This window comes from Haplochromis burtoni, unplaced genomic scaffold, assembly GCF_018398535.1.
Source record: "Haplochromis burtoni strain Fernald_Lab_line unplaced genomic scaffold, NCSU_Asbu1 Contig_56, whole genome shotgun sequence".
NCBI lineage: Eukaryota > Metazoa > Chordata > Actinopteri > Cichliformes > Cichlidae > Haplochromis > Haplochromis burtoni.
Window position 1 is genome coordinate 823737 of NW_024582417.1, and position 12459 is coordinate 836195.

At 41.4% G+C, this 12459-nt stretch overlaps 1 protein-coding gene across 5 annotated transcripts in view; it reads left to right on the forward strand.

Moving 5' to 3' along the window:
* LOC102314545 (connector enhancer of kinase suppressor of ras 2) overlaps window positions 1–12459 on the forward strand; it is a 33988-nt gene that overhangs the window by 17047 nt on the left and 4482 nt on the right. For 2 of the 5 annotated variants that reach the window (XM_005922101.2, XM_005922103.2), the window contains exons 9-20: window positions 1204–1350; window positions 2715–2848; window positions 5613–5815; window positions 6003–6092; window positions 6846–7036; window positions 7135–7183; window positions 7317–7495; window positions 7592–7665; window positions 10018–10089; window positions 10322–10392; window positions 11526–11626; window positions 11727–12207. In XM_005922101.2, the coding sequence (XP_005922163.1) occupies window positions 1204–1350; window positions 2715–2848; window positions 5613–5815; window positions 6003–6092; window positions 6846–7036; window positions 7135–7183; window positions 7317–7495; window positions 7592–7665; window positions 10018–10089; window positions 10322–10392; window positions 11526–11626; window positions 11727–12207 (1792 nt within the window). The remainder of the gene's footprint in view (window positions 1–1203; window positions 1351–2714; window positions 2849–5612; window positions 5816–6002; window positions 6093–6845; window positions 7037–7134; window positions 7184–7316; window positions 7496–7591; window positions 7666–10017; window positions 10090–10321; window positions 10393–11525; window positions 11627–11726; window positions 12208–12459) is intronic. The other 3 variants (XM_005922104.2, XM_014333514.2, XM_005922102.2) reach the window with 2 other exon arrangements.

Sequence of the window (12459 nt, forward strand, 5' to 3'; positions counted from 1 at the left end):
TGGAGGGGGGAGAGGTGGGGGAATGAGTGTCCAAAGTGCCTCTATTGTTGGGGTCGTTGGAGGTGTGAAGGCGAACTGAACTTCAAAAAAAGATTAGACATAAAGAAAATGACTTCAAATCGTGAATGGAAACTACCTGAAATACAGACAGTTAATAAGAAGACTAAATGTGGCATTGTTACACTGAAATATCAGCTTCTTATGCCTCCTCTCTGATGATAGCATCACTGAAGACATTATGTTTTAAGCCTGCATCCTTCCCCTTTTCATGATCAGACTGTCTCAGGAATTTTTTGAAGAAATTTGTTCAGGTTTGGTCCAGCTGTTCATTTATAGCATTTTTTTTTTTTAAAAACTTGCTTTTTAAGCTCATCTGGCTCAAGAACCAATGAGCTTATGCCATGGTAAGGGGTCCATTGATAACCCATCCATTTGTCCAACCACAGCTCATAAGACTCACGCCTCCTGCTAAAGTATTGGTCAGAATTTAAACAAACTTACACACAATGATCACCTAACGGGTCTTTGCCCACTCTCTTCTCAAGATTAATGTCACCTTTGTCCTTTTTACAGGCATTTTAACCTGTTAATTGTCATGAATCTTGAACTGGGTGAGCTACTACTATCATTGATGTTCTGGTTGGATCCAAAACTCAAAAACTGTTACATTTTTCACATAAATGTCTAATAGTATTGAATGATACAGTAATAAAGTAATGGACAAATGTCAAATTTAGTCAAGTTTTTCTGTAAAAACTCTTCTGGTTATTATTCAGGAGCATAACTCTGGAACTTAAGGATACATTACAACCATATTTCAATATTGTTCAGATAACAAACTTTAGAGCCCACCTATTAAATTCTATAATGATCACTACATATGTGAGTCTACAGAGACAGATACTGCAGCATGAGCATCTGGCAGATGAAGGTGAATTTTTAGAAAGGCAATAGCTTAACAGTCCATCAGCTAGTTATATGAAAATTTCTGTGTAATAGTAAAAAACTGATTACATGATGACGGTCATATTCTCAAATATGCAAAGGTAAACTTCACTAATACATATGGCAAAAAAACAACAAAAACAAAACACTCCCTGTTTATTTAGTCTAGGCAATATTTCCAGTTATTTCTGCAGTCTAAGGCATTAAAATGCCCGTGTGGGTTGAGGAAACCCTTATTGAGCTATTCTTGTACACTAGGTGGGCTGGCAGCTGAAAAATCTGGTGAACTTGTTGCGTGGAGATCCTGCAGGTGTCACCCTGACGCTGAAGAAACGCCCCCAGAGCACGCTCACGTCAACCCCTGCTCTGCTGAAAAACATGAGATGGAAACCATTAGCTCTGCAGGTATGATGACTGCCTTCATGCTCCACAGATATAGCTTTCATTCATGTCTCTGTGTGGCTGTTGATGTTGTTCGCTTGTGTTCATCTCTGTGCCTGTGGTGAATATAAACGTACAAAGCTAAACACCAAAAAATGCGATCACCCTAAAATGGGTAGAATATAAAATGAGAGTGTAACATGAATCTGCTTGTAGAGTAGCGTCCAAACTAATCCACTTGACTCCACCCACTTTGTGATCACAACTTTCGACTTTAACACTATTTTTTTTTTATCAATTATTACATGTTTGTAATGCACCTTACAAATCTCAAACACTCTTCTTTTGACTAACTGATGTCCAGCATGATCCATACAGATTTTGACATTTCAGCCCTAAGTGGCATCTGTTGTCCTACTTCAGCCAAACCAATTACAATATTAGGACCGTGTGCCTGCGCCAGAATGGGTGGAAATGAGAGGGACGTGTATTAAAGTAGTCCAGCCTTTCTTTGAGTCCCATTCCAGAGAAAATGTTTTCTCCCCCTGAGGCCCTGAAGCGCAGTGCTGCTCAGCCTCCTCCCCCTTCACGTCCTCACATTCTTCTTCTCCACCTAAATCGAATCTGCTATGTCGCTGGCATTTTTCAGGGGCAAAAAAAAAAGCCAACCAGAGACTGTGGTGTTTTCTGATCTGAGCTGTGACTAAAATTTAAAATGTCAAGGTATTCTGCTAAGTTATTGAAAAGAACATTGCGCAGTGACTCATATAATGGTCTTATGATGGAGCACACAGACCACTCAGTGTTACATCTCAGCTATTGGTCAGCGCTGAGTTTATGCAGCATAGTTTGAGTAATGTCTTATTAGTATTCTATTGTTGAAAAACCTTTTTTTTTGGAAGTCGATGATTTCTTGCGATTGGATTACATTTCTCCGACTATTCAAGTTAAGCTGACGATGTTGCATATTCTTATTCTTACAATACATTCGGCAAATTTGTTTTACATTGTGGTGCTTAAACACAAAGACATGTTTTCTTTAGAAAACAGTCTACTGTACATAACAAGCAAAGTAGGCTACGGCCAGATCCTCCTTGACCTGACTAAGAGGGATGACTAGACCGCACGCCAGCCTCTCTTCCTCTGTGCACCAGTTAGAACTAAAGCATCAGAAACGTACAGTACACAGCTCATTTCATGGTTGAGATGCTCAGCTGCACAGTCTGAACAGAGTGAACGCTCCCGAACTGACTGACTGAACTGCTGTGAGCTCCAAATTTTCATTGTGTCGGTCCCTGTAACTGTTTCTCTCGCTCTTTCTCTCTGTCTGCCTTTTTCTCTGTCTTTCACACATACTCACACATACACATACACTCACTTACACACAGCCAATCTTCCCTCAGAGCCCCAGCAGCAGTGTCGCTACGCCGACCAGCACTTTAAGCACTCCGTCCAGGAGGAGTAGCTGCGCCCTGCAGGACCTCTACATTCCCCCTCCTCCAGCAGAGCCCTACACCCCCAGGTGAACGCAGATGTAAAACACAGAAAACTTTGCTTGCTTTGCAAAAGGTTTCCTACCAGAGTTTTCCGCTCTAAGTGTGACTACAGGGCAGTGTTTTTATGTGCACATTATGTACGACACAGTCATGTTATTTTATTGAGTGAAGGTGTACCGTTGTATCAACAATGGCAGTGAGTGGAGGGGAGTCTGTTTTAAAAGATAGAGGTGAAAAACAATGAAAAATATGTGAAAAAAAGAACAAAAAGGAATGCACAGTTCATATTTTGAGAAATCTTTAATGTAAAACAACCACTGACTCATTAATTACACCTTGCTGGTGCCAGGTTGGACCCATTTGTGCCTTCAGAACTGCGTTAACTCTTCATAGCATGGATTCAACAAAGTGCTGGAAATGTTCCTCAGAGATTTTGGTGCATATTAACTGGATAATATCACACAGTTGTTGCAAACTGCAAATCAGCTGCACATCCATAATTTGAATCTTCCCGTTTCACCACAACCCAAACATGCTCTGTTGGCCTGAGATCTGTTAACTGTGAGTAGTCAAGTCGTTGTCATGTTCAGCAAACCAGTTTGAGATGATTTGAGCTTTGTGATGGGTGGGATTGTGATTGGGTGGTATCCTGCTTAAAGCACCCATCAGAATCATGGTGAGCAACAATACTCAGGTAGTCTATGGTGTTTAAATGAGGCTCAATTGGCACTAAGTGTGCTAAGAAAATATGTCCCACACAATTACACCACCAGCAGTAGCCTGAACTATTAATATAGCATGGTTCCATGCTTTCATGTGAAGTCTGACCCTACTAACTGAGTGTTGCAGCAGAAACTGAGACTCATCAGAGCATCCAATGTTTCTCCAAGTCTTATCCAATTTTGGTGACGCTGTGTGAATCGTAGCTTCAGTTTCCTGTTCTTAGCTGATTGGCAGTGGCAGGATGTTTTGTCTTCTGCTGTTGCCTGTCTACTTCAGGGTTTGATTGACCTCTTCCGCATACCTTGGTTTTTAAAAAGTTGCTATTGGCTCGATGCGCACTGGTCATTTTCCTCTGGCCCCTGACAGAGGAGAATTACATCAATATGGCATTTTCACACAGAGAAGTGGTGCTCCTTGACATTTTCTTTTTTCCGTACCAAATCCCAGCAGATCAGCAGTTTCTGAAATTCTCAGATCATTCTGTGTGGCACCAAACAGCCCTGCCACGTTTAAAGTCACATAAATAATTTCCAATGCTTGGTTGGAACTTCAGCGCGCTCTCTTCACTATGTCTACGTGTCTTAATGCATTAAGTCAAAGCCATGTGTTGGCTGACAAAATGTTAGGTTTCCCCAAGAAAATTGTTTGGCGATTTAAATTTTACCCATCAGTTTGATTTGTCAAAACTTTTCAGCCTAATTTCACCCATTTTTTTTTGCCACTTAGCCACTTTTTTGACAACTTGTAAATACATAAAAAGAGTAAATGATGCCATGCAATGAAATTCACAGGATTACCCATTTTAAATAGGTTAGTTTGCTGCATTCATTGCTATTGAATGATATCAGTCTGAGTTTTCTACTACAATATCTAGCCTAGCTCATTAGCTGTACCCTCTGCTGTTTGGATAAACTCAGCAGGAATGAGTGGGACTAAGAGAGAAAATGAGACAGTGAGAATCTTTGTTTTCCTTTTTGTTTGGTAGCAAATATGATACACAACATTTGGATAAGCTTTACAGTGAAACTTCTGAACATGCAGACAGCTTGTTGCACCTCACGGTGGCTGCAGGTGCTTCTCCCACACTCTTGTCACAAAGTTCCCACAAGAACGGAGCCATGTCACATATTGAAAGGCTCGACTGGTGACACGAGTAATAATTAGTTCCTCCTCAGATTTCAGCTTCTCTCATATGCAAACAACAAACACAGTGCATCGTGTTCTGTGGGTAAAGAAACGCTCTCCTCCGAGAGTCATAGAGAAATCGTGAATTTTTGACTGATGCTTGAAAGCTTTGATTTCCCAGGGTCAGCTCCAACACGCGACTACAGATAATAACTAATAAAGCTACACGATTAGTATTGTTTACCCAGAGATATTTGTTTCTGTGTAATGTTTTACTGAATGTACTGTCCCAAGAGGATGAATCTTACTTACTTTGGATATCCCCAAATGCCAAATCAGGCTGGTGAGCATTATTGAGCTAAATATATGAAGTTTGTATTTGTCCTCAGTGGATGCATGTTAGAAATCTCATGTTAGTGATCACTGTATTTGCAACTGGTTTAAAGAAAGGGAATGTTAGCTACAACAATATGTGTTATGAATTTTAAATCATGAATAAATACCATTAAAATACCTGGACTTGTACCATTAAAACCATCAAAACTGATAATAAATTGACCACTACTGTTGAGAAAAAAAAGGTGTTGAATGGGGAGATGTGCTCCTTATTTTTCCCTGCTGCTATTTCCCTGATTATTTTCCCTGTGCTGTGCTTTGTTTGACTTAATACACGTGTAATTGCGTAAACACTACCTAATACCATAAAAACTAGAGCACAAAATGTGTAGGAATCTGCAGCTGAATATACTCCTGTTTGAGTAATGTTTGTTCAAAACTAAAGTACATTGGCAGTGGAAATGATTTAGCCCCAAGAAATCTAAGTATATACAAAAATATATATCTCCAATGGGGACAGATGGGCTCGGAGCAGAACAACGTCTTCTCTCTGATCTTATTCCAAACCCTGACAATAAAATGACTTCCTGCTTTCTGTTACCGAAGAGATGACAAGGGAAGTCTGCCGGATGATGATCCTCAATCAGATGTCCATGTCGCAGAGGGATCTGAGTCACCAAACTCCTACTTGGATCAGGAGTGTCGAAGGCGATTTCCTCTGGTGGAGGAGGATACTATACTGTACTGTTACGAGTACGACCAGAACCAAGAGGGTGCATCAGTCCGCAGGGGGAGCACGCCCACCTACGGTAAGACCTCTGCCTCATCCGAGGATTCACCGCTGTAATCGTGGGAGCCAAGAATTTAAAGCCGTGCAGATGTGACGTCTTAATGTTTCTAGGTGTTTTTGATTTGTGTGTGTGTGTATGTGCGTGTGTGTCTGTGTGTGGGGGCAGGCTGTGTAATATTGCCGTTCCCTGTGCCTCCTTGCTCTAGGGAGGCTAAGGCCCATATCAATGCCAGTGGAATACAACTGGGTGGGAGACAACGAAGACCTGGCCAAGCTGAAGAGAGAGAGCAGGAGAGGTGAGTGGGAGGCAGTGGGAAAGAGAGAAAAAGAAAGGGAGGAAGAAAGGGACAGAGGAAGCTGAGGTGAGTGGGAGGAGATCTCATAATATCCTCACCCTCTCAGATCTCCCAGCCAAAAAGTAGAAGGATAAGCTGGCCTGTCAAAACTGATAACATGCTGGATATCAGCTCCTGCCTGTATCTCCTCCATATGTTCATTATCTATCACAGCTCTCCCCCCTCTTCATCCCTCTCTCTGTTTCTTTTTCCCTCTCAGCTTCGCCGTGCCTCCGAGTTTGGATATAAAAAGTACGCTGTTGCTTTGGCAACTGTATAAATATATTTTCCTAAGATTTTCACATTTTGCTGGTGACTGTTGAGCTAGGTGGTAAATGGAGTGGGAGGAGACTGAATTGCTTTATTTCAGCCTCAAACAACGACTTGAGTGATGTGTTTGTTTCCTCTGAGGATGCTGCTGATATGTTGCTCCTTTGGGCTTTTCAGAAAAAGTGATGGAGCTATATTTATCTACAAGAGGCAGTATTTGGAAGTTTTGAGGGCTTCCTGCCTGACAACGGCTTCCTTGGTAGATGTTTTAACACTTTTCACATATTTTAAGTGGAAAGTCTTGAACCAAAGTCTTGCCGATAGGCAGCAGATTCGGTGTTTATTGACGTTAGTAAGAGCGTGTCGTTAGGATTTAAGGAAAAAAAAATCAGTTTTGGGTTGTTGTGATGTGTATAATAGTCTGCCTCTGTTGTGTCCCTGCAGAGAATTCTCTGATGCATTTTGAGAGCGAAGACAAGACCTCACACGAAGACTTCCTCCTGGGTCGCAGCCTGAGTCAGAACAGGAGGAAGACCGAGCGAGGAGCCAGCCCGACCCATTACACGCTCGTCCCTGCCCTCCAGATGGAAGTCTCCCGGTCCACGTCTAGCTCTGACTCTGCATCCTTGTATCACGTTAGTCTGTCCTGTCCACGAAAAGTGAAATCATTCTTTGTCAGAATCCACACCGGGATTTATTTCATGGCGTCATGTGTTTTGTTTTAATTTCGCAGGTTTTTGAACGATCCTCATTGCTTTCAAGATCAAAGAAAAAGGGTAAAGGTAGGATCATTTTTCTGGGATTGAATTTTACGTGCATGCTCACTTGTACTCAAATCCTTATATAAGCAGGTGCTTCATAAGTAGAGTTTTCTGAGCCCCCTCCTCTGTTCTGCTCCCCTGCTGGTGCCTGCAGCTGGAAGTCCTCTCACTTCAATCAGCAAACGGCGGATTTCCTGCAGGGACTTGGGTCAGGGCGACTGTCAGGGCTGGCTGTGGAAAAAGAAAGACGCTAAAACCTATTTTTCGCAGAAGTGGAAGAAGTACTGGTTCATCCTGAAAGACACGTGTCTGTACTGGTACATGAATGAGGAGGTGAATATGATCGTTCCCATAAAAGAGCAATTGATACGTTTTAGACTTCATTCTTCAAGCTGAACTTTGAATTGACTCTCTGTTTGCTTATCTCAGGATGAGAAGGCGGAGGGCTTCGTCAGCCTACCAGAGTTTAAGATAGATCGTGCCACTGAATGCAGAAGGAAGTTGTGAGTGCCTGTTTTTACCTGAACACCAAATATGAATGTGCATTTCTTTTGCATTTATGCATGTCACATATTTGCACACAGCCCTATAAACATCAGTTAAGCGGTTATCTTCTGCAAACTGGTTCCTGGCAAGAAAATGGGCTCATTCTTAATGTCTGTTTTGGGCCAGATTTTATCTTTTCACCCGAGAAATGAGCAAAATATGTAATTTGTTTAAGCTTTTCATACAGCTCTATACTGAAAATTTAATGGACTGACCATTCAGAGCGGTGGGATCGAGTGCCTGACTCACAAATAGGCAATATTCTGACAGCACAGCAGATGTTATTTAGTTTAAGATGTTAATTTAAATCTGAAATTATGAAGACAAGAGAGAAATTGCTGAAGCAGCAGCTGTACTAATAGTTTTTGGTATATTATTACAACATGAAATATTACAGTAACAAAGATCTTTAAAAAGTCTGCTGACTGAAAATGTCACTGAAGAAGGGTGTGACACATTTTATGAGTCAAACTTGAAATAATTCCAAGAAATTCTTGTGGGGCTTTTTGGGCCCGGAGTGCTTTCTGGTTACAGATGGAGGGCTGGAAGCGTGATGAGTATGTGCACATGCATTTAGTAATTGAGTAAGAGGGGAAGGCTGTGACGTAGTTGATGATTGGGGCAAAACTGTAAGTTTTAAGATAAAGACAGGCAGATACGAAACACTGCAAACTGTGTGCAGGATTAGAAAATAAGGTGATTTCTATCTTAATTGGAGCATGGCTGCCTCACACAAATTGCGTTTGGTAACATTGCATAATTACCTTCCTTTACTACAGTGGCCTTAATGGAGCTATAGCTTGTACTATGTTTTAGGGAAGAAATTTATTTAGGTTTTTCTGTATAATTAGAAAAATAAATTTAACTTTTGGTTATTTTAAGAGCTATTCTTTCTAATTTTAACTTGAAAGAAAAGAAAATTCTCCAAAATTTTGCTGGTCTAGACCAGGGATGTCAAATGACTCCAATACAGCCCACTGAACAGCTTTGGAAACTGTTAAGCAGGGCGTAAGTTTTACAGCTTTTCCTACTGATAAATACCTTGCCCATGACTATTTATGTTACACCAACATTTCTACAATTGGCCCACAGTAACAAAACAAGCTAACTTAATTAATAAATAAATAAATAAAACATTTTCAGTCAGTCAACAAAAATAATACATCCTTTATGTTTGTTTTTAATGTTTTTGAATGAGAGGACTGTCTAGTCAGTGTGCTACCAGAAAAAAATAGTAAATTTACATATTTATTTCTTATAATTTAAGCCCAAACAGTCTTCCTGAGAGATTTCTGGCACTTGTTTTTCTTATATTACTTTATATTATATTTGAATATAAAAGGCCTTGGGGTGACTGTTGTTTTGAACTGGTGACAAATCAACATTTGAATTAAATTGGATATTTATTTATCAGGGAATTAATGTGTAGTTAAGTTTACTAATTGAAGTGTAGTTAAATGTTTCAGTGGTTTGGCTCACTTAAGATCAAATTTGGCTGCATTTGGCTCACGGACCATTTACAACAGTCGAAATGATGTTTTGCTGCGGTTTACTGTGAGCTTAAAGAGGAGTTAGGAGTGAAGGATTAGATGGGTTTTGTCATAGTGGTACAGTAGGTACAATGGTTGCCTCATGGTCGAGTTTGAATCTGCTAGATAGCTGGTGCCTTTCTGTGTAGAGTCTACATGTTCTCCTGGTGCCTGCATGGGTTCTCACTGGGTATACTGGCTTCCTCCCACAGTCTAGACATGTGAGATTAATTGGCAATTCCAAATTGGCCATAGGGGTAAACCTGAGCATGAATAGGCGGTTGTCTGTCTCTCTGGAGTTGCACTGTGACAGGCAACCTCTGCAGGGTGCCCCCTGCATGTCACCGAGTGATAGCTGGGATATTCTCTAACGCCCACAACCACGAATGAGATAAACAGAAGGATGTATGACTTGATGAGTTGCTGTTCAGTACTGAGTTAAACAACAGGAATATTACAGGGTTCGGAGTTGTGTTTAATAATTATGGCTCTATCTTAATTATTTATCTTAATGATTCCCTTCAGCTTTTGGGTTGAAGACTGTGACTGTATATAAATGGAATCATACTTCATGAGGCTGACTCCAACTTGTGCAACTCCCCAAAATAATCAAAGCGCTTTATCTCATGACGCGCAGTCTTGCTGTTTTGGTGTCAGCATGAATCAGTATATGCACGGCCATGTGTCGGTTTATTTTTCCAGTCGACAGCATTCACATGGAAATGCGAGCCATACGTTGCTGTCCTTCTGCTTACGTGTGATTAAATATGTCCCTTTTAGTGCTTTCAAGGCTTGCCATCCGAAGATAAAGACCTTCTACTTTGCTGCGGAAAATGTAGACGACATGTCCCGGTGAGTTAATGAGGCTTTTATAGCCGTATTGCACACTCCCCAAACATTTAAACCCATACTGTCTGCAAACTGAATCCCCCTACTAATAGACTGCCCTCTCTGTTTGAAACAAAGTAGTTTTGTAAGTTTATTAGTCAAACAGTTGAACACACACACGCACACACACACTGGTATGAGATGTTTCATTGGATGTTGAATTGCTGTGCGTCAGTGCTGTTGTTCTCCCCCACAGGTGGCTTAGTCGTCTCAGTATGGCAGTGGCAGGCTACTCTGAGCAGCAGGAGAAAATGCGCCAAGACCAAGGTGAGATTAGTCACAGTCTGTGTTCACGGTGCTGCAAGAATTTCTTCAGCTGTTACAGGTCAACAGTTATATAAAACTGATGATTTCTAAGCAGTGGGGCGTCACGCTGTTGCTTTTCGATTGAGGAATTACGTACATAAAAGTTGAAACAAATGCGTGAATAATTATTTTGCCTAGTCTTCATTTGGCAGAGGTTTTGATTTGCTGTCAGAGGCTCACAGCAGTAATTAAGCTCCTGTCTTTACTGTTTACAACTGGAGGTGCAACAACTTTTGCACCACAAATGGACAAAACTGGTTGTTCCAACATTAACGTTTCTTTAAAAAAAGTGACTGTAGAGATGACTCCATTTAAATTCTTGCTTCTTTAGTTCGGTTCACTTGCTTTAAAGTAAAGACTTCTTTGTCTGAATCTTTCCACTGGGAGATGAGCTCATTAATTATTTATTTGACTGTCAAAGTTTAGAAGAATTACAAGGAAATAAATTGGGTATTTGAAAATTATAACTTGGCTCAGAGTAAATTTGATGCTATGGCCTGGAAAAACAAGACCAGATGCAGAGGATTCAATATACAGATTTAGATCAGCAGCAGAGGCGTTGTACTTCCGCTTTACATCAGATTCAAGAATCGCTTCGTCGTGCTGAGTATAAATAGTAATTTTAAGGGGCTGAATAACTTCTTAAGCTTCTTAAAGATGGACCGGAAATAATGTAACTAACCCTTGCGCTATTTAGAGGAGCCTACGTAGGAACCTTGCATGGGTGGGTGGGTGAGAGCAGGTTTATCACGAGCTTCATGAAAACAGGGTCTTTTGCTTTACAGAAGAGTTTCTAAATTAGAACCATAACACCTCCAGAAGACCTATAAGGAAGTTCTCACATCTTAGATTCATCCTTTTTCACACTCCAGAGTGGACCCGGACTTGTACATCACACCTACCCATCCACACTCCTGCCACAGTACCCTTGTCAGAGCTGTTAGTCAGAGTTAGATTTTTCCGACCTTATGCAGGTGTTCAGATTGCAAACTGTATGCGTGTGAGAAAAGTTACCCCTTTCTGCTGCATGTAGAAACAGTTGATTTTGCTTGAGCCTAGAAGTATTAACTCAACAGCACTTTTGTACATGACAGATTACTGGAGTGAGAGTGATCATGAGGACATGGAAATGCCCTCAATGTCCAAACAGGACAGTCCACCACCACCTTATGACACCTATCCCAGAGCATCCTCAGTGAGTCTGTCAGCCTGTAGTTCAGAAATTTATGGTTGATTTACTGAATTTTCCTCAGTGGCACACCTCCCTTATTTTTCTTACATCTGTTTGTAATTAGGTGAGTCCTTACCTTGAACCGAAACGCGGGCATCTCTCCTCCTCCGACACCTTTCAGTCTCGTTCTTCTCACGAGGAGTTCCGCTCGGAGCCTCAGGAAGGCAGCAGCAACAATGGCATCTCCCCCGGGCCAAAGACGAGCAGCCATCGAAACTCGTGGCACGACCAGATGGAAAGCAACACACGGATGCACTACCTCCAGACATTTCCCATGGAGGAATCCTTGTTATCCCAGGACAGGGACCAGTTGGCGATGGAGTACCGCAGGCAGGCCACTCTGCCTGCACAGCGCAGTCTGCTGCAGGAACAGTACAGAGCCCTGCCCTTGCCCCTCAGGGCCAGTATTGATTCAGAGGTAGGAGGGAAACCTCGCAGCTTCACACTTCCCAGGGACAGCGGCCTCCATGCTATCCTGGCTGCCACTGCTGCTTCTGATCAGGGGGAACCGCAGCACTATCCACTGGACCGGTCCAGGGATGCAGGTCAGATTCCTTATATGAATTTTCAGATTTACTACAGTATGCTGCCTGTCATGAGAAGCCAAACAGTTGCAGTCTTCTTTTTTGTATTTATTTTATAACATTTTTACAGGATTTGAATTCACCAAAGCCCCTTATGATTTAATAACACTATTAGGCTATAAAGCAATAGCAACATGCTGCTATGGCTAATGTAATCACAATTGTAATCACAGTGTCCCCAACAAGTCTTATTTAATCACTGTTTTGGAAACT